This window comes from Staurois parvus, unplaced genomic scaffold (genome assembly GCF_062004578.1).
Source record: "Staurois parvus isolate SC_StPar_1 unplaced genomic scaffold, SC_StPar_1.0 ptg000320l, whole genome shotgun sequence".
Taxonomy (NCBI): domain Eukaryota; kingdom Metazoa; phylum Chordata; class Amphibia; order Anura; family Ranidae; genus Staurois; species Staurois parvus.
Window position 1 is genome coordinate 1,135,642 of NW_028318116.1, and position 21,692 is coordinate 1,157,333.

Consider the following 21,692-nt stretch of genomic DNA (forward strand, 5'->3'; position numbering starts at 1 on the left):
CTCAGATCACAATCTCATCACCTTTACAGTGTCCTCATCTTCAAACACTTATCCCTCCAAGTAGCAAACAATTACCTGCAGAAACCTTCACAACTTGAACCCTGCTCTTTTACATTCTGAAACTGACCAACTCTATGACAGAATCTCTCCCCTGTCCTGTCCTGCCCTCACCTGGCCACTGCTGTCTACAACAGTTCGCTTTCATCCGCATTAGACTCACTTGCTCCTCTAACAACACGAAGCATCAGGCCCTGACCATTACAACCTTGGCAGACTGACCACACCAGAAATCTTAAACGACATAGTCGTGTGCTGGAGCGATTGTGGCGTAAAACCAAATCTCACCAAGCATTCACCCTATATAAATCTGCTTTCTTAACATACAATTCCTCCCTCCATGCTTCCAAACAAGCCTATTTTGTCACTCTCCTCAATATCTTGTCATCCAGTCCTCGTCATCTCTTTATTTTTAACTCTCTACTTTCTCCACCGTCACCTCCACCCAGCACCTCACTCACTGCTCACGAGATTGCAAATCATTTCAAAAGCAAGATTGATGCAATTCGTAGGGGCATCCCAACTGCACAGACATCCATCCTACTTAGCATACCTTATACGAAACCTCCCTCAACACTTTCCTCTTTTGACCTTGCTACTCCTGAAAAGGTCACTCAGGTTTTCTCAGAAGCCCGTCTCACTACCTGCCCCCTGGATCCTGTCCCCTCACAACTACTACGGTCACCCTCTTCTTCCGTCCTATGCTCCCTCACTCACATCTTCAATCTCTCCCTCTCTAACGGTGCCTTCCTCTCCCCTCTAAAGCATGCACACATCACTCCCATACTTAAAAAGCCCTCCCTGGACCCCACCAATCTGAACAACATAAGACCCATCTCCCTGCTCCCATTTACCTCTAAACTCTTAGAACGCTTAGTCTACAATCGCCTGAGCTCCTACCTCACTGACAACAACCTTCTTGACCCTTTACAGTCTGGCTTTCGTTAACTACACTCCACTGAAACTGCCCTATTAAAACTCACTAATGATCTACTAAATGCTAAAACCAATGGCCACTACTCCGTACTCTTACTACTCGACCTCTCTGCAGCTTTTGATACGGTTGACCATCCCCTCCTCCTCAAAAAACTCCACTCTCTTGGCATCCGAGACTCTGCTCTCTCCTGGTTCTCCTCCTACCTATTGCAGCACTCCTTCAGCGTTACTTATAACTCTGGCTCCTCCTCTTCACTCCCTCTTTCTGTAGGGGTCCCTCAAGGTTCCGTCCTTGGGCCCCTACTCTTCTCCATCTACACCTCCTCCCTTGGTCACTTGATAAACTCTCACAGCTTTAAGTACCATCTCTATGTTGATGACACACAAATCTATCTTTCTACCCCTCACCTCACCCCTTCAGTCTCCTCTCGCATTACTAACCTACTAAGCGACATATCGGCATGGATGTCACTCCACTTCCTCAAATTCAATTTTTCCAAAACTGAGCTCTTAGTATTTCCTCCAGCCCGTGCCCCCTCCCTTAATGTCTCCATCAAAATCAATAACACAATCATCAGTCCCTCCCATCATGCCAGGGTACTAGGTGTAATCCTAGACTCCCATCTGTGCTTTCAGCCCCAAATCCAATTGCTGTCCAAATCTTGTAGACTTCACCTCCACAACATCTCCAAGATACACCCATTCCTAACCTCTGAAACCACTAAGCAACTTATTCACTCCCTTGTTATATCTCGCCTTGACTATTGTAACTCCCTCCTCATTGGCCTACTGAATCACAGGCTATGCCCTCTTCAGTCTATCATGAATGCTGCTGCCAGACTCATCCAACTTACTAACCGTTCTGTATCTGCCACAACTCTCTGCCAATCCCTCCATTGGCTTCCCATTGCCCAATTTCAAATTCAAAACATTAACAATAACATATAAAGCCATTTATAACTCTGCCCCAAATTACATCAGCAATCTTATCTCCAAATATCACCCAAACCGTTCTCTCCGCTCCTCACAAGACCTCTTGTTCTCTAGCTCCCTTGTCTCCTCCTCCCATGCTCGTCTCCAGAATTTCTCCAGAGCTTCCCCCATCCTCTGAAACTCTCTACCCTAATTTATCAGACTATTGTCTACTCTGCTCACTTTTAGGCGATCCCTGAAAACCTATCTCTTCAGGGAAGCCTATCCTGCCCTCAGCTAATAATGGAATCTTCTACTCTTCCAACCAGTCCATCCCCCACAGTTATTACCTTTTGTACCACTAACCCCTCCCTCCTTGATTGTAAGCTCCAAGGAGCAGGGCCCTCCTATCCCTCTTGTATTGAACTGTATTTTTGCTGTATTGTCTCCCTTTATATTGTAAAGCGCTGAGCAAACTGTTGGCGCTATATAAATCCTGTATAATAATAATATTTTTTATTATAAAAACAAAAGAAGGCAACATAAAAGTAGAGCAATATTTGACTCTGGTTTTGATCATCTAACATATTTGGTTCGATGGATGTACAGTAGTAGCAATGAGTTCTCAGATATTTTGTTTCTAATTTTGCCCTTTGTGTGCTTCATCCTTGAACATAGTTGCTCACAAATATAGGTGCTGCTGAAAACTGATGACAGGTGTGATTGTCAAGAGTGGGAGATTTTTCTTTGGAAGGTAAATCTTATACAGTATAAGTCAAGTAAAGTGACAATGTCACATTTTTATTTGGCCGCATGAGTTCACTAAGTGTAAACACATTTTACCAAAAATTCTCCCCAAAAATCAACATTTTTAAGTAAGTTTACGATTTTGTGTTGGGCCACATTCATTTGACACCCCTGGATTAAAGGTCAATCTGACTAAAATTATTTTCAGTTTTATAGGTATCAGATGCTTCTGACAGTTTCTTTAAAGCCAAAAGACAGTGAAAATAGTTGGTATTGTTAAGGTATAAAAGCTTCTACATCATTGGCAACATATTTAAAAAACACAGTCAATTTTATTCAGTACAAAAGAATTTGTTTAGAAAAGGTAACAAAGCCCTAAAAAGTGCTATGTATTAATTATACTTTAAGAACTCAATGCCCTGTGAAAGGGGGAATTTGTAAAAAGTGGAGGGGGAATTTGTGACAAGGTGAGAGCTGTGAAGAATGTTGAGAGAACTTGTGAAGAGTAGGGGGGTTGAATTTGTAGAGTGTGTGGGGATTTGTGAAGCGTGTGTGTGAGGGGGAATTTGTGAAGAGTGTCAGAGGTAATTTGTGAAGAGTGAGGGGGATTTGTGAATTGGTGAGAGCTTTAGAAACTGACTTGTATGTGGGGGGGATATGTGAAGAGTGTGGGGGGAATTTGTGAATAGTTTGGAGGGGGGAATTTGTGAAGAGGTGAGAGCTGTGAGAGGAGGGATTTTGTGGAGTGGGGGGGGATTTGATTGTGAAGAGTGGAGAGGGAATTGGTGAAGAGGCGAGAGCTGTGAAGAATGGAAGGGGGGATTTGTGAAGAGGTGAGAGCTGTGAAGAGTGGGGGGATTTGTGAAGAGTGGGGGGAGGTGATTTGTGAAGAGGTGAGAGCTGTGAAGAGTGGAGGAAATTGTGAGGTGTAGGAGCGGGATTTGTGAAGAGTGGAGGGGGGAATTTGTGAAGGGTGAAGGGGGAATCTGTGAAGAGGTAAGAGCTGTGAAGAGTGGGAGGGATTTGTGAACAGTGGGGGAGGTATTGTGAAGAGGTGAGAGCTGTGAAGAGTAGAGGGAATTTGTGAAGTATGGAGAGGAAATTTGCGAAGGGTGGAAGGGGAATTTGTGAAGAGGTAAAGTTGTGAACAGTGCTGGTGGTCTATGCCTATTCACACCTCAGCGTTCGAACAGGCACCATAGAGAAGAATTGATTTTTTAAATTTGGATGGGGAGGGTGAGTTTCTGCACCTATTCTCTGAGAAAAAAAGCCCTGGTGCCACTTCCTTAGAAGGAATATTATAGGGAATATCAAAATATCAAAAAATATAACATTTATCATGTCAAATGTTGTGTACCAAGGTGGGTATCTAGGAACACCGCATAAAAGTACCACTGTGATCAGTTGCTATTTTTTCAATGCTAAGATGCAACCAGATGTCACATTTCTCTAAAGATTTAATTAGATATGGAATGAGCAGCAATCATGAGGGACCCACCCTGGTAGCGCAGTCCTCCATTAACGTCTTTCCCTGGTGCAAACATAGGTCTTGGTATATACAGCAGGGAGCCACACTTCTCTCTTACCAATGCATTAGAACAATGTCCCTGTAATACACCAGTTCCAGTGTTATGTCATTTACAAAGCACACCTCCCATCATTCCTGGGTTCTGCAGGACGACCCCAGAATTTTAACATAATCGCAACATCCCACAGATCATGGTTGTGTCCCAATGCTGGATGCGTGATCTCCAACCTGACAAGAGCCCTATCTGGAAGAAGGGGCAGTGGGGCAGGATGCAGAGCGTAGATAGGTATCCCTGTTCATCCATAGACCAATGATCCCACTGAATACCAGTGCCCCCCTCTCCTCCCACAGAGTACCAGTGTGAGATGGGGAAACAGCTCTCATTGTTTGAACACTGTTTGTGTGGAAGTAAATTAATGTTTTGACTGACATTCTGCAGTTTAGCCACAAGATGTCACTGTTTTTCTAACACAGCCTCAGACTGCATAGATATTTGTATATTCATGAAGAGGTGGGGTTTTGCACTCAGAGTTGGAGGTTAGTGAACAGGAAGAGTAGACTGCAGCCATGTTTTGGACGATGCTGAATGAAGGGGCCGTGTGAGCTGATGAGATTGCTGCCAGGAAGCTGATGAGATTGCTGCCAGGAATGCTGATGAGATTGCTGCCAGGAATGCTGATGAGATTGCTGCCAGGAAGCTGATGAGATTGCTGCCAGGAATGCTGATGAGATTGCTGCCAGGAATGCTGATGAGATTGCTGCCAGGAAGCTGATGAGATTGCTGCCAGGAATGCTGATGAGATTGCTGCCAGGAATGCTGATGAGATTGCAGCCAGAAAGCTGATGAGATTGCTGCCAGGAATGCTGATGAGATTGCTGCCAGGAAGGCTGATAAGCAGAGAAACTAAGCAACATATACGGCAAGACCGCATGCTTGTTGGAGAGACATTTGTTCCGTTCAGAGTCACCAGCAGATGATAAGCAGACCCAGGTCGGTACGATCGTGCACGTACCTCATTTCAGTGTTGGCGCCTTGAGACTGAGTCCAGGCCTATAGTTAGTTAGTTAGGGGCTCTGTTTGTGTCAGGCCACAAGTGTTGTTACTGATTATTGGAAGGACTCCACAACTTAAAGTGACATTTCACATTGGAGAGCTGATAAAATCCTACAAACTCAAGCCAGACTGGCGTTTTGCTCAGAAGGAATACTCAGGCACGTGCTACAGGACCAGTTATGGGAGAGGGAATACTGAAGATTTGTGTAAGATTGTAAGCTGTTGTGCTGCACCGCAGGCTAGCCCATACCATACACCTATACACTGATTCTTGCTCTTTTTGGGTAATAACAGGTAAGGTGTGGCAGCTTAGTTGTGCCCGCCAGTAGGTAAATTACTTCACTTTCTACCTTCATCCATCAGAAGGCGCCGTGTGCAGCACAGGGGTCTCAGCCTTTGGGTTGGGTGTATGTAAATTTATTGTATGTTTCCAGCATTTGTGGTTGTGTTTATTTGCCACATCTAAGTAAAATTCTGTTGTGGCAAAAGCTGATGTTGGGGTTGCTTTCCTCGTTCGTGACTAGTGAAGTACAGTGAGTATCCTGGGGAGCCCAGCCCGGTACACGGCTTACACCAGTGCCCTCCCTTTCCCCAGCAGAAAATTAGTGCCGCTCCCTCTCACTCCACAATAGTGCTCCTCTTTTTCTCACCATTGCTGCATTTTTCTGCCCCCTGACCTACCACTCAAGGTATTTTGATCTCCCACTCACTACCAACGCTGGCCAATTTTTCTTCTCATTGTCAAGAGACCAGCCATCTACCTTCCTGCTGACCAGCAATATATGGGGCACTATGACATATACTGCTGTCCACTATGCTCTATACTGCATGGTGCAAAACCTGGTGCAGCTCAGCATAGAGACCAATCAGCTTCCAGGTTTTATTGGCAAAGCATAATTGAACAAGCTGAAGTTAGAATCTGATTGGCTACCATGCACAGCTGCATCAGATTCTGAGTGCACCAGTTTTAATAAATCAAGCCTTGGCCAAAGTTGAATAATGCCCTCGCTATCCCAAGTGGAAGAAAAATATATATGAAATATATTTTAAAAATATCCTTTCCAAATATATTGACATATATTTGAAATACTACAATTTTGGCCATATTCAATATATTTCATAAATAGATATATATATATAATATATATATATATATATATATATAATATATAATATATATATATCTTGTATGTTGAAATGTGTTTTTATTATGACATATATGAAAAATATTTTTAAAAGTACATATTCAAATATACTGTATGTCTTTAAAAATCCAAATCTACATTTTTGGTATGCATTTACAATATATGTTGAAATTACATTTATAAGTTTAAAAAAATCTGAAGAATATATTTAAAAAATATATATTTTAAAAAATATATTTCATATATTCTGTAATATATGAAAAATGCATTTCAACATGCAGTATATATATAAAAAAAAAATAAATATATATATATATATATATATATATATATAAAATATATATATATATATATTTATTCAAATATATTTTTAAATATATTGAATATGGCCAAAATTGTAGTATTTCAAATATATGTCAATATATTTAGGAAGAATCTTTTAAAAATATATTTCAAATATATTTTTCTTCCATATGGGATAGGTCAGTGTTTCTCAACCAGAAACAAGAGATCCCTGTGCTCAAATCCTAACAACTAGTGCATGCATTTATCCATCAGGTGCTAAAGGGGTGTAACCACATATTAACACTAGAAATTCTGAAGGACCCTCTGCACACTGGTATATACCCTTTCAAGCAGACTATGCAATAAATAGGGATATTTAGTTCACACATATTGCAATACATGCTTAAGCTGGCCAACTGCGTTAGGCATGTATTGCAATATGTGTGAACTAAATATCCCTATTTATTGCAGTGTGTAGAGGGCCCTTCAGAATTTCTAGTGTTAATATGTGGTTACACCCCTTTAGCACCTGATGGATAAATGCATGCACTAGCTGTATGGATTTGAGCACAGGGATCTCTTGTTTGTTGTATTGTTGGGTCAGTAGCCAGACCTGAACCTTGTAGCTCTCCCCATTGTGTCTTTTCCCCTATGCTAGCGTTGTGTCCACAGTAGCATTTGCGTAGGCAAGGCAGAGTAGGACTGGCCATAGAGGAATTACTTTGATGCAGTTGGCCAGCTTAAACATGTATTGCAATATGTGTGAACTAAATATCCCTATTTATTGCATAGCTTGCTTGAAAGGGTATATACCAGTGTGCAGAGGGTCCTTCAGAATTTCTAGTGTTTCTCAACCAGGGTGCCTTGGATTCCCTGCGGGGGTGCCTCAAGCAGGAGACCCTACTGATTCTGAATCAAAGATGGATGAGAGGACTCTGTGAGCCGGGGGAACTCTAATGTGATAGGGGGATTTTGTCGTGATAGAGGTACTCTGACATGATGGGGGCTCTCATGTTTTAATAAATCTGTCCCAATGTGTTAAACACAACAAAGTGCTTACTGCAGTACATTACATACCCCTGACCAAAGTGTTTATTGTCTCAACATTCGTTGGGTGCTAAATACTTTTGACTATTTTAACAAAGTTAATTTTTAAAAGGTATCTCCATTTTTGTGAAAGAAAAATAGCAAATAAAAAAATATTATAGCATTTACAATTGCTACACAAGGCAGATGTTTTTTTTCCTCAGGCCCGATACTAGGGGGGTCCTGTACCCACCCCCCAATATTTTTGTTATGACCTCTGAGATCACTGAGAGTGCATCCCCTAATCCATGAGATTTGATGGGTACCGATGATGCAAGGGGGACTCTGATGGGGGCATTTGATGTATGGTGGCACTCTTATGGGGACATTTGATGTAAGGGGGCACTCTGGTGGGGTCAGTTGTTTCAAGGGGAATTCTGATGATGCACTTGATGTAAGGAGTCCCTCTGAGGGGGGCAAGTGATGTAAGGGGGCACTCTGAGGGGGGTAATTGATGTAAGGGGGCCCTCTGAGGGGGGCAATTGAGGTAAGGGGGCTCACTGAGGGCAGCAATTGAGGTAAGGAGGCACTCTGATGTGGACATTTTTTGTAAGGGGCACTCTGATAAGGACAGTTGATATAAAGGGACACCTACTCTAGGGAGGACTCTTATTATAGGAACCCTGATATAAGAGGAAACTTTGATGAGGACTCCTGATGTAAGGAGGGACTCTGATAAAGACACCTGATATAAAGGGGCACAGGTTCTGTTTAATCAAGCCTAATACAAACTAGCATTACCTGTTTGTTCCTCCACCACATCTGCACTACCTTTCAGACGGTACTTCTGAGTTGTGACTCATGGTACAGAAGCGTGAAGTGTGAACAGGGAATACCGGTTCTGTCCATCTCTGTCACACTATTGACATTATGCCCCCTGACTTTTTGTACTGCACCCCCAGATCAGATTGGCTAGATCTGGCCTTGCTAAAGGCCTCAGTATCCCCACATAGGGTCTGAATGATCACTAGATCATGCTTTGCTGGTTTTGTTTGCCTTCCTCTGGATCAACTGTGGGTATAGGATTATAACTTCTTTTTTTTTTAATGGTTGAACTGGATGGACTTTTGTCTTTTTTCAGCCAGACTATGTAACTAGATTACTTTTATTTGATTGTTAGAATCATGGGCCATGGTTCAGGACCACTGGTTGTCTGTCATGTTGCACATATGTTCTTGTAATGGAAGAACATTCTTGCTATGGCTGGGCTACCTGCCCAGATGTTTATTCTAAATATTACAGCTACGGACTTACAGAGAAGCATCATATATGGGTATGATATACTGTTATATTGGGTTCTGGTTATATTTTCTGCCTTTTTCTTACAATTTTATTCAAAGTTCACATAATCATTTATATACCTGTTCATTGGTCTGTTGTTAAAGGTTTCAATTAAGTGCAATAAACAAGAGAAAGTTTCATTTAAAAATAATTTTAGAACTGATTTCAGTATGATATAGAGTTTATTTTTATTCAAAATATCTCCAAAAGCATTTTCAATTTTTTTTTTACTTACACAATGCATACATAACTAGAGCAAAAATATTTTATGACAGTTTAATGAAAGCCATGGAAAATTTAGAATAATGTTTCTCTCTCTCTCTCTTATATCTAAGTGCAATCATATATTATATCAATATGCCTTAGTATAGGTAATGCAGTGTAGTATAAGTATGCTTAACCGCTTTCCCGCCGCCCTATAGCAGATATACTGTTACAGGGCAACAGGGGTGCGCAAAATCACGTACATATACGTGATTTTGCATTTCTGGGTATTTGCTGCCTCGGCTGTCAATCACCGGGTTCCTGCCGATGATTATTCGCTGGCACGGGGTGATCGTTGAGCATTACCAATGGGGGGAGAGAACTGCATGTAAACAATACAGATCTCTCCCGTCAGCTCCTGTACACTGCTTTGTATGGATGTGCATAGCACAGCCATACAAAGCAGTGTGTTTACAGTGAAGCACACATGCACAGCTTACAGTAAAACAGCACACAGTTAACCCTTTGATCGCCCCAGATGTTAACCCCTTCCTGACCAGTGCCATTAGTGCAGTGCATGACCACGCAATTGTCAGTTAGCAAAGACTTGTAGCAGAATATGTTTTGGCCTAAATTTTTGACGAAATTTGATTTTTTTACTTTTTTTACTGGACATGTTTAATAGTAAAAAGTAAAAAAAATAGTTTTTTTCTCAAAATTGTCGGTCTTCTTTTATAGCGCAAACAAAATACACAGGTGATCAAATACCACTGAAAGGAAGCTCTATTTGTGGGAAAAAAAGGACGTAAATTTCATTTGGGTGCAGCGCTGCATGACCGCGCAATTGTCAGTTAGCAAAGACATGTAGCAGAATACGTTTTGGTCTAAATTTATGAAGAAATTTTATTTTTTAAATTTTTTTACTGCATATGTTTAATAGTAAAAAGTAAAAAAATATTGTTTTTTTTCTCAAAATTGTCAATCTTTTTCTTTTATATATAAAAAATGCAGAAGTGATCAAATACCACCGAAAGAAAACTCTGTTTGTGGGAAAAAAAGGACGTAAATTTCATTTGGGTGCAGCGTTGCATGATCATGCAATTGTCAGTTAAAGCAACGCAGTGCTGTAATGCAAAAAATGGCCTGGTCAGGAAGGGAGGGAAATCATCTGGAGGGCAAGTAGTTAATACTAAAGGCAAACATTTTGAAATAAAAACTATTCTATATAGTTGGCTTCATAATTCACAAGGCTGACCCTCAGGAAAACTTTGAAAGTACCACAGAAGCCCCATGGCTATATTATGGAAGCACTGATATCTAAAAGTCTATATTTCCATGAGCTTAGGCAAGTCCCCAAGGGACAATGCTCAGACCTTGCCTTTTCCACTATCAGCCAAAACATGAAGAGTCAGCATTCTCCTGTCACATCCCAGCACTCTGCGCCTGATTAAAGATGGCCATACATTGGTGAAAATGTCTTTAAAAATGTTAATTTTAAGAACATTTGTTCTATTTTCTAATCGTTAGTTAGGTCAAATTGTCTCTATAGATGTTGAGAAAATTCTAAGGAACAGGATGGATTTTTTTTTTCAAATGAACAAATTTCTAACAGTGAATGTGTTTTTTGTAAAAAAGTCCAATATTCTATTACAGTTTGTATCCCTAATTCAAAAAAGTACTTTTTATCACTCTCAGCCTCCATCTACATTCCAAATTTCTTTTTTGCTGTTGTGATCTGACTTCCTGTTAGGAGGTGGCTACGTTGGTCCCACGGTAAGTAAGAACATAGCCACCTTCTCATTCTTACTCCAAAAATGGACTAGGGACTATGGACTCTAGACTCCCTCAAGAGTTGGTTCTGGCCAGCTCAGTGGATTGCTGTAGGAAAGTCCTGGATTCTTTCTTAGATACACAGAATATAACTGGATACTAACATTTATAGGTAAAGTTGATCCAGGTAATATCCGATTGCCTCTCGGGGGATCAGGACGGAATTTATTCCCTGCAGGAGCAAATTGGATCATGCTTTGCTGGGGGGTTTTTGCCTTCCTCTGGATCAACTGTGGGTGTAGGATTATAACTTTTGTTTTTCTTTCTTTTTTTTTAGTGGTTGAACTGGATGAACTTTTTTCTTTTTTCAGCCAAACTAACTATGGAACTATGGAACTATGGGATGTGTAGTATGCACAGAGCAGTGCACATCACCACAAGTAACAGCACTGCTCATTTTCAACAAATGGATGTCAGGGGGAAAAGGAGAGAAGAACTCACAGAGGATGTAACAAGGAGGCTGAAAAATGCAGTAAGAAGCAATTTTATGAAAAATAGATTAGGGGGACATTACAGAATGGTATGGATTGTTTTTGAAAAATAAATATGTTGTTTAGTGTCACTTTACGAGTCAGTGAATCTAGAGGTGTCCTCTGCAGTACATAATCCACAGTTCAAAGGTTGTCTAAGCCCCTACACCCAAAACTAACTGGATCCAAAATGAGTTATTTTTGCGCATTACACTTATTGCAGGTATATCATAGGTTCAGTTTGCATCCTCTACACTATATTTTGCACCATTTTTCTTAGGCCGCAGGCTGAACTTTGTCTTCCAGGACCATATAAGGTGGTGGAGGAAGTGGAGCAGATGGTGGCTGAGGAAATGCTGGTGCCGTAGCTGCATATACTGAAGGGGGCATTGAAATCACCACGTCATTCTGTATCACAAACACCTGGAATGAGATTAGACAGCTCAGCAAAAAAAAAACCCTTACTCTTCAAAAAAACAAAAGATTTTAATATTTTGAAAACTTAATGATTCATATATTCTATATGAAGTATACAGTTGCAAGAAAAAGTATGTGAACCCCTTGGGATTACGTGGAGTTTTGCATGAATTGGGCATAAAATGTGCTCTGAACGTCATCTAAGTCACAACAATAGAAGAACACAGTCTGCTGAACATAATACTACACAAACATTAGATGTTGCCATGGTTTAATTGCACATAACATGTAAACATTCACAGTGCAGGGAGGAAAAAGTATGTGAAGCCCTAGCTTAATGACTTCTCCTAGAGCTAATTGGAGCCAGGAGTGAGTCAACCTTGACTCCAATCAGTGGGATGATATTGGATGTGTTGCTGACAGCTGTCCTGCCCTTAAAAGACACACACCTGTTTTGGGTTTACTGGTTTCGAGAAGCACTGTCTGATGTGAACCATGCCTCGCAGAAAAGAGCTCTAAGAAGACCTACCATCAAGAATTGTTGACTTGCATGAAGCTGGAAAGGGTTACAAAAGTATCTCCTTGAGCCTTGATGTTCCTGTGTCCACGGTAAGACAGACTGTCTACAAATGGAGAAAGTTTAGCACTGTTGCTACTCTCCCTAGGCATGGTCGTCCTGTAAAAATGACTGCAAGAGCCCAGCGCAGAATGCTGCATGAGGTAAAGAAGAATCCCAGAGTGTCAGCTAAAGACCTACAGAAATCTCTGGCACATGCTAACATTTTTGTTGACACATCTACAATCAGGAAAACATGAAACAAGAATGGAGTACATGGGAGGACACCACGGAGGAAGCCATTGCTGTCCAAAAAGAATATTGCAGCACGTTTGAAGTTTGCAAAAGAGCACCTGGATGTGTCCACAGCACTACTGGCAGAATATACTGTGGACAGATGAAACCAAGATTGAGTTGTTTGGGAAGAACACACAACACTATGTGTGGAGAAAAAAAGGCCCAGCACACCAACATCAAAACCTCATCCCCACTGTGAAACATGGCGGAGGGAGCATCATGGTTTGGGGCTGCTTTGCTGCCTCAGGGCCTGGACAGATTGTTGTCATTGATGGGAAAATTAATTCCAGAGTTTATCAAGACATTTTGCAGGAAAACGTACGACCATCTGTCCGCCAACTGAAGCTCCGCAGAGGATGGGTGATGCAACAGGACAATGACCCAAAGCAGACAAGTCATTCAACAAAACAATGGCTGCAACAGCACAGAATACGCCTTCTGGAGTGGCCCAGTCAGAGTCCTGACCTCAACCCGATTGAAATGCTGTGGCATGACCTTAAGAGAGCGATTCACACCAGACATCCCAAGAATATTGCTACACTGAACAGTTTTGTGAAGAGGAGTGGTCCAAAATGACTCCAGATCGTTGTGCAGGTCTGATCTGCAACTACAGGAAACGTTTGGTTGAGGTTATTGCTGCCAAAGGAGGGTCAACCAGTTATTAAGTCCAAAGGTTCACATACTTCTTCCTCCCTGCACTGTGAATGTTTACATGTTATGTGCAATTAAACCATGGCAACATCTAATGTTTGTGTAGTATTATGTTCAGCAGACTGTGTTCTTCTATTGTTGTGACTTAGATGACGTTCAGAGCACATTTTATGCCCAATTCATGCAAAACTCCACGTAATCCCAAGGGGTTCACATACTTTTTCTTGCAACTGTATATACTTAGAACAGTTCCTTCAAAACATTTAGCACAGTTATCCTTTAAATTACTCTTCTCCCAAGCAAACTTCCCAAGTCTTAAGATTTACTGCTCTCGCGTTTTTGAGATTTTTGTTATGAAGTCCTATGGGAGACTCACAGCTGCCTCTGCTGAAGTCTTCTAATAGGTTCTTCTTTCGCACGTGTGTAAGAGATTCTGTTGCTATGGAGAGGCCTTTCACCATTGGAGTGTATAATCTATGTCTCTATAGGCATACATGTAGATTCTTACATGCATGCAAAAGAAGAGACCTAAATAAACCCGTATCTTGAAAGGTATACGGCTTCTTTTAAAAATTACTTCCTTCCATAATGCTACTGCTGACTGCTATGCTGACTGTTCGGCTTCAATTCTTTCTTAGTCACCAGCTTGAAACCAGTATGTAGATTAGTTACCGTATTTTTTGCCCCATAAGACACACTTTTTTCCCCAAAAAAATGGAGTAAAATGCCTGTGCGTCTTATGGTGCGAATATGGAGCGGCCGGCCAGGTATTCCTGCCACCGCTGTGTTAGAATACCAGGCCGGCAGTTCGGCTCTTCTGTGCTCCATGATCCTACCTGTTCCTCGGTCCAGTGCTGTCCTCACCGTCTTTTCTCGCCACCGCCGGCATCTTTAGTGTGGGCACCCGGCTGTAACAGCTTGCGACTTAACAACCGGGTGCCCACTGTGCATGCACGAGAAGCTGTTCTATGTGGATGGTCCGGCAGTCTTCTGTGACCTGTCATTTGTCCCAGAAGACGGGGAGGGAGGACAACTCTGTGGCATGGGTGCGGGTACCTGAATTTGACAGGTCCCCAAAGGTCTGCAGTCTCTGGTCATCCCCTGTACTATGTCCATAGTCTCTGGTCATCCTGTGTACTATGTCCGCAGTTTCTGGTCATCTTATGTACCGTGTCCGCAGTCTCTGGTCATCTCCTGTACCGTGTCCGCAGTCTCTGGTCATCTCCTGTACCGTGTCCGCAGTCTCTGGTCATCTCCTGTACCGTGTCCGCAGTCTCTGGTCATCTCCTGTACCGTGTCCGCAGTCTCTGGTCATCTCCTGTACCGTGTCCGCAGTCTCTGGTCATCTTCTGTACCGTGTCTGCAGTCTCTGGTCATCTTCTGTACCGTGTTCGCAGTTTCTGGTCATCTCCTCTACTATGTCTGCAGTCTATGGTAATTTCCTGTACTATGTATGCAGTTCATTGGTTCAGAATATTTTTTTTCTTGTTTTCCTCCTCTAAAACCTAGGTGTGTCTTATGGAGCGAAAAATACAGTAAGTCAGTAAAATGTCTGTCTATCCACATATTTATTCCAGTTCAGTATTTCCAAGTATTTAAGCCAAAATTGCATATTGTTTAGTTTTGCATCCTGTGGAGAAGGCTTAGACCTTCTTGGTCAACCACTTTTGGTGAGAGGATTATTTGTACAGGTTTGTCTAATCATTATTGTTCCTCACAAAATTCACCAGAGGTGTCTACTTAATAATTTCCCTTAAGGAGATTCCAGTGAAGCCTGCTCTATTTGTGATTGGTAGATTTCCCCAGGGAGAGCATGTAGGCACGCGCGGTGTGGCACAGTTCAGTAAACACCTAAATAAAGATAGGTCATCATAGTTATAGTATCTCGAGAGAATTAGAAGAGGAGAAGTCAACATGTAGATGTTGTCCAGGGTACTCCATCCCAGAGGAATATGCCACTGTTTGACCATGCTTTCTCTAGTTCTCTTCAAGCATGCCTTCTCTATGGCAATGAGGTGAAGAGAGAGTTTCTTGTCTTTTTTTGTAAGTGGCCAACAGAGAATCCTGTGGAGCAGTTTTAGAAGGCCTCCCAAAGAACTTTTAAATGATTTGCGAATTCCCAAAATGTGGGCAGGAAAAAATTGTGATTGTTTAAATTGCTATCATAAGAAAAGTTCAAATCAGGCTTGTGTGGACACAAATCATTATGACAAGAATTTTATAAGGTTTGCGAGTCCTAAAATTCCATTTGGTATTACACTTTCTTACTTGAGTAATTCAGAGCATCCAATGTATTGTTGGGATCCAAGAATTCATAGAGAAGGAGAGTATTTATCATTAAGTTTCATTTAATACTTTACATTTTTGTCTTGATGGTGGAGGTTATATCAGGTCAGGGTACCAAAACCCTTTAAGCTCGATATTTGAGCACAACTAAAAATTAAAAAAAAACTACAACTATTGATTATCCTCCCCAAATGAACTAATCTATTAACCCTCATTAGCTAATAAAATACCTCATTAGTAATACAGTTAAAGGTAATTTGGGATATGATGAAAAACTATTTACTATGATTTATTAAGTTTATTTAATGTATTTTTAACACTCAGTTTTGGTTATTGCAATTGAATCGAGAAATACAGATACTTTCTACCTTAAGAAGGCTTTACAGTTTCAATGTTTGGTTCAGTAGAGGACTTTTTGGTTCATTTGAATCCACCACACATAATTCGTATGATTATACTTTCTAGATGGATACCAATTTTTATTACAGGCTTACAAATGGACAAAAATTGATAAATACAATCTGAGCACCAAAAGTTATTTTGCTCAGGAAGCCTCTTCCCTAATGCAATTATTATGTCATAGCTGACAGAGGGATCACATGATCGCAAACAAAGCTGATTGGTTCCCGATATTTAATGGTGACCTGAGCTATTAATGACAACAGGGTTTGTACCTCAAGGGGATAATGTAGATTAGCAGATACTGATCATTGAGCATCAAACAAGGAAACATTGATCTACAGACTTTTCTCCTAGGGCACCTTTCTAGATTGTTTTTCTTAGCACACTGGATAACCTTTGTTACTAAACAGATTAATTGCCATTGATGAACAATGATATTATGTGCAGGTTATGGTTTTGAAATATCTTTTACTTTTAATATACAGTGGGGAAAATAATTATTTGATCCTCTTCAGATTTTGTAAGTTTGTCCACTTAAAAAGAAATTAAGGGTCTATTATTTTTATCATAGGTATATTTTAAATGATACAGACAGAATATCAACCAAAAATCCAGAAAAAAAACACACAATACAAATGTGGTAAATTGAGTTGAAGTTCAGTGAATAACTCCCCAAGGAATCATGACTTAGTACTTGGTGGAGAAACTGTTGCTGGCAAGCACAGAAGTAAGATGTTTCTTGTAGTTGGTTACATTTTTTGCACACATCTCAGGAGGGATTTTGGTGCACTCTTTTTTACAGATCTTCTCTAAATCCTTAAGGTTTCTTGGCTGTCACTTGGCAACTTGAAGTTTCAGCTGCCTCCATAAATTTTCTACAGGATTAAAGTCTGGAGACTGGCTAGGCCACTCCATGACCCTAATGTTCTTCTTCTTGAGCCACTCCTTTGTTGCCTTGTATGTTTTGGGTCATTGTCATGCTGGAAGGCCTATCCATGACCAATCTTCAGTGTTCTGGCTGAGAGAAGCAGGTTCTCATCCAATATTTTACAATACATGGCCCCATCCATTGGCCCCTCAATGCAGCAGTCAGCCTGTACCTTTAGCAGAGAAACAGCCCCAAAGCATAATGTTTCCACCTCCATGCTTGACTGTAGGGAGGGTGTTCTTAGGGTCATAGTCAGCATATTTTTAGATAATGCCAAAAAGCTCCATTTTGGTCTCATCTGACCGCAGCATTTTCTCCCAATCCTTCTCTGAATTATTTAGATGTTCATTGGCAAACTTCAGATGGATCTGTACATGTAATCCAACGACAAACAAACAAAACCAGCACTCAAATCCTCAAGCAGACCAGAAGAAATTTCAGAATGCCAAACGAAGAGGTGCTGCCCTTCAAAGATCGGGAAATCTGGACACTAGTGAACAAAAGTAGACAAGGGCACACTCTCATCGTGCACTACCGTGGTACACCACATATTTATTGTGTAGAAAAATGGATATATACTCACAAACCGATGGAAATTAAAAACAGAATGAGTGGTCCGTAATAACAGTCAATGCAATAATGTGTCTTTAATCAGGATAGGCTGACGCATTTCGGGAGACAAGCCCCCTTTCTTAGAGCTAAAATATATGCCCGCTGGTCCCAAGCTTATATACCAAAGAGTGTCAAGGAAAGGGTATAAAGACCCTCCCACCCACTCCAGACGGCCCAATCCCAGAGAAGGCCGACCTTTTTTTTTTTTTTTGTGAGCAGGTCGGCTTTCTCTGGGATTGGTGCGCCTGGAGTGGGTGGGAGGGTCTTTATACCCTTTCCTTGACACTCTTTGGTATATAAGCTTGGGACCAGCAGGCATATATTTTAGCTCTGAGGAGGGGGGCTTGTCTCCCAAAACGCGTCAACCTATCCTGATTAAGGACACATTATTGCATTGACTATTATTGCGGACCACTCATTCTGTTTTTAATTTCCATTGGTTTGTGAGTATATATCCATTTTTCTACACAATAAATACATGGTGTACCTTGGTAATGCACGATGAGAGTGCGCCCTTGTCTGCTTTTGTTCACTAGGGTCTGTACATGTGCCTTCTTGAGGAGGGGGACCTTGCGGGCGCTGCAGGATTTCAATCCATGGCAGCGTATTGTGCTATTAATGGTTTGTTTGGTGAATGTGGTCCCAACTGCCTTGAGATTATTCACAAGCACCTTCTGTGTAGTTCTGGGCTGATCCATCACTTTTTTCATGATCATCCTTACCCCACAAGGTGAAATTTTGCATGGAGCTCCAGACCAAGGGCGATTGATGGTTATTTTGTATTTCTTCCATTTGCAAATAATCGCTCCATCAGTTGTCTCCTCACCAAGCTTCTTGCTGATGGTCTTGTAGCCCATTCCAGCCTTGTGCAGGTCTACAATTTTGTCCCTGATGTTCTTTGACAACTCTTTGGTCTTACCCATTGTGGTGCTCAAGAAAGAGATTCTGTGGACAGGTGTTGACGCAAATGTGCTCAACAGAGACTGACGCAGTCCGCCATTTTGTTAAGAATCTCTATTTTCTCCCCTCACTCTCCTTCCCCCCTCCCTCCTCACTCTGAGACTTACAGTGACAGTGTATGTGTGTGTTAAAAAATGTCACAGGAGGGTCATAGGAGCTATAAAGGCCCCCCGGGAGCCGGGGCTCCCTGGGGGGGCCTTTATAGGAAGAGATAAGGCAACCCTTCTCAGGAGTTGAGAGAGATTCCAACCTAATAAAACCTACTCAGCATAGGTGACAGAATCAGATAACACGTCTCAAAATCCATGTTTCCCCTATGTTTCATATCTTGGAATATGAGAGACTTACATAAAAACCGGACATATCGTCAGATGGACAATGAGCAGGCGAACAGTTTGATGGGTCACTCGCCTTGTCTCAGACACACAGGAAAGCAGAAAAATAGATCTCGTGAACCGTTCAGTGTACACTTTCATAATTCATATCTAATCAATCGTCAGACTTGTCTGCATAATAATCTACCCGCGGGTGGGATGTCACTGGTGCAGATGGAAAGTTATAGGCCAAAATATGAGTTAAGGGAGATTTTTGCTCTAGTTGAGGCATCCACCCATATCTCCATGCCAAAAGCTGAGATTTGTCCTTGACTTCAGAGCCACCCCCTGCTGGGGGCTACAAAACAGGCTGTCAGGCCTAAGAGTGGGAAGTTGTAGAATTCTCCAATTGACCATCGTAACATAGGGAGATCAAAGCACTCTTCTGCTCTGAAACTTGGATCTGCTAACCCAGGACTTTGGCAAGTACTTTAACCCTTTCACCTCTCTCTGATATCTCTTTGCTGTGCTATGGTTCTTTGTGTATGTATATATATATATATCTTAGGTACATCTTTTTCTGTAAATATTTTTCTTGCACCCGTTTGACCTTTTAGTAATAAATCTTTCCTTCTGAAAGTGTTGAACTGTTTCTATAGCGCTTTATTGCAATTTACGAATTCCTGCCTCTAAAGAGAACGCTACTCTGTTTGTTTAAACCTCTGTATAACCAGCATGTGGACAGTTTTATACAGACGATTATCTCAATCATTATAGTGTTATAGCTGATAACGCCGAGTTTCCTCTTTCTCTGTACAAAAAGGAGGTGGTGGCAGTGTGAAGGGTTAACTGCGTAATGAACATGACCCAGTAACAAATGCCCAGGCTGCCGGTACATTGATTGTGGTCCATTAGCTGGAAAATCTTTGCACAGGGGGCAGCTGGGTGTGGCATTGTTAGGCACGTCACATCGCGGTTCTAGATCGGCTAGTCCTTTGGTCACGAGCAGGGGCGGACTGACAACTCCTGGGGCCCCCAGGCAATAGGGCATCATGGGGCCCCTATGTCCTCGCCCACACTCAAACCACACCCAAAAAAGCCTATGAAAGGTACCAGGGACATCTCATGGGGCCCCCTACTGACCCTGGGTCTTCGGGCAGTGCCCGAGTTTCCCAATGGTCAGTCCGCCCCTGGTCACGAGTTTGGTGAGAAGGTCTGGGGTCTGACTCCACAATCGTGACAGGTGTCTTATACACATAACCAGTTGTCATTTGGAGCACCTTCTTAAATTGACAGGACTAATCTGGGTATCACATGAAAACATAGCCAGTCTGTGGGAGCCAGAATTATTGTTGGTTGCTAGGGGATCAAATACTTATTTTACTCCCTGAACTGCAACTCAGTTTATAACATTTGTATCATATGTTTTTTTCTGGATTTTTGGTTGATATTCTGTCTCTACCATTAAAAGTACATCTATGATAAAAAAATTATAGACTCTTCATTTCCTTGTAATTGGGCAAACTTGCCAAATCTGCAGGGAATCAAATAATTATTTCCCCCACTGTATTTATTATAATTTAAGTAGTTTTATAAGTTTTAGTTTCAGTGTCATCAGATATTTGAAATTATGGATATGATCCAAAGAAGATTTTTGACATGAGATACTACAAACCTTCAACATTTTAGTCTAGGTTCTCAAGCAGGCCCCAGAACTATAGAAACACATTTAATGAAGAGACAGCTACCCTTTGATCTTCAGTCTCCCTAACCTCACACATAGTACAGGGGAGATAGAGTAACAGATGCCTCCAGATGCCCTTTGATCTTCATTCTTGCTGGCCAAGAAAGATCATGGAGTTAGACCATGGTACAGCTGCTGTAAACACTTCAGCACTTTAACTTTGCAGATTCATATTGGAGGATAAATCTGCAATACCCTCATTCCCTTCAGTCTGCTCATCCAGATATTTAATGTCTGATACCATCCTAATTTAAGCCCAACCAAGATTCATGTTTCGTGCTTCTCTCACCTGAGGGACTATGGATGATGCATGATTCAGAGAACGGCATCCAAATACAGACACAGCTATAGATGTACAAAACAGCAGCAGGTTTGTCAACAAAAGGATGGAGTGAATGAAATATCCACCAACCTGTACAATACACAAAAACAGGACCTTTGCTAAATCATGTGTGGTAGCCATAAGATATCAGTCTAACCACAAATATAAAAAAACAGCAATGACCGCAGTTTTTAGAGTTCTAGGATGACCACCCACCAAAACTGTTTTCTAAGCATTTGGAAACTGTTCTTCAAACATTAGTACACACTGAGGTTGGTATAAATAGGGCAGGGTAAAATAGCGGCCTCTATGAATTAGTATTTATAAAGTAATTATACTTGCATGTGTATGCCTAAATGGCTGATTCATTGCATGTTTTCTAAGGTTTACTAACTTGCACAATCTAATAGATAAAAAATAGTAAACGAGCGCTAGAAATGCATAACCATATAACAGAGTAAAAAGCAGCTGGCATAAAAGGTTAAATCTCCAACCCTTGTACAGCAATAGTATCTAAAAATGCAGTGCTCAGATATAGCAACACCTCATATATCCTCGTGAGATGTAAAAACATATATAAAACACATGTAAGTCACATAAAACTCTGTATAGGTAAACGCATGTATAGTCAGCTGATTATGCCCAGTCCAAAATGGAGAATAAATAGA

At 41.3% G+C, this 21,692-nt stretch overlaps 1 protein-coding gene across 2 annotated transcripts in view; it reads right to left on the reverse strand.

The window, feature by feature from the left end:
- Positions 1–9,194: 9,194 nt before the first annotated feature.
- The window catches only part of LOC149457464 (membrane-spanning 4-domains subfamily A member 4D-like), a 39,995-nt gene continuing 27,497 nt past the window's right edge, over positions 9,195–21,692 (reverse strand). For both annotated transcript variants that reach the window (XM_089683678.1, XM_089683679.1), the window contains 2 exons: positions 20,992–21,114; positions 9,195–11,958 (listed from right to left, as the gene is read on the reverse strand). In XM_089683678.1, the coding sequence (XP_089539804.1) occupies positions 11,812–11,958; positions 20,992–21,114 (270 nt within the window). In that variant the 3' untranslated portion in view covers positions 9,195–11,811. The remainder of the gene's footprint in view (positions 11,959–20,991; positions 21,115–21,692) is intronic.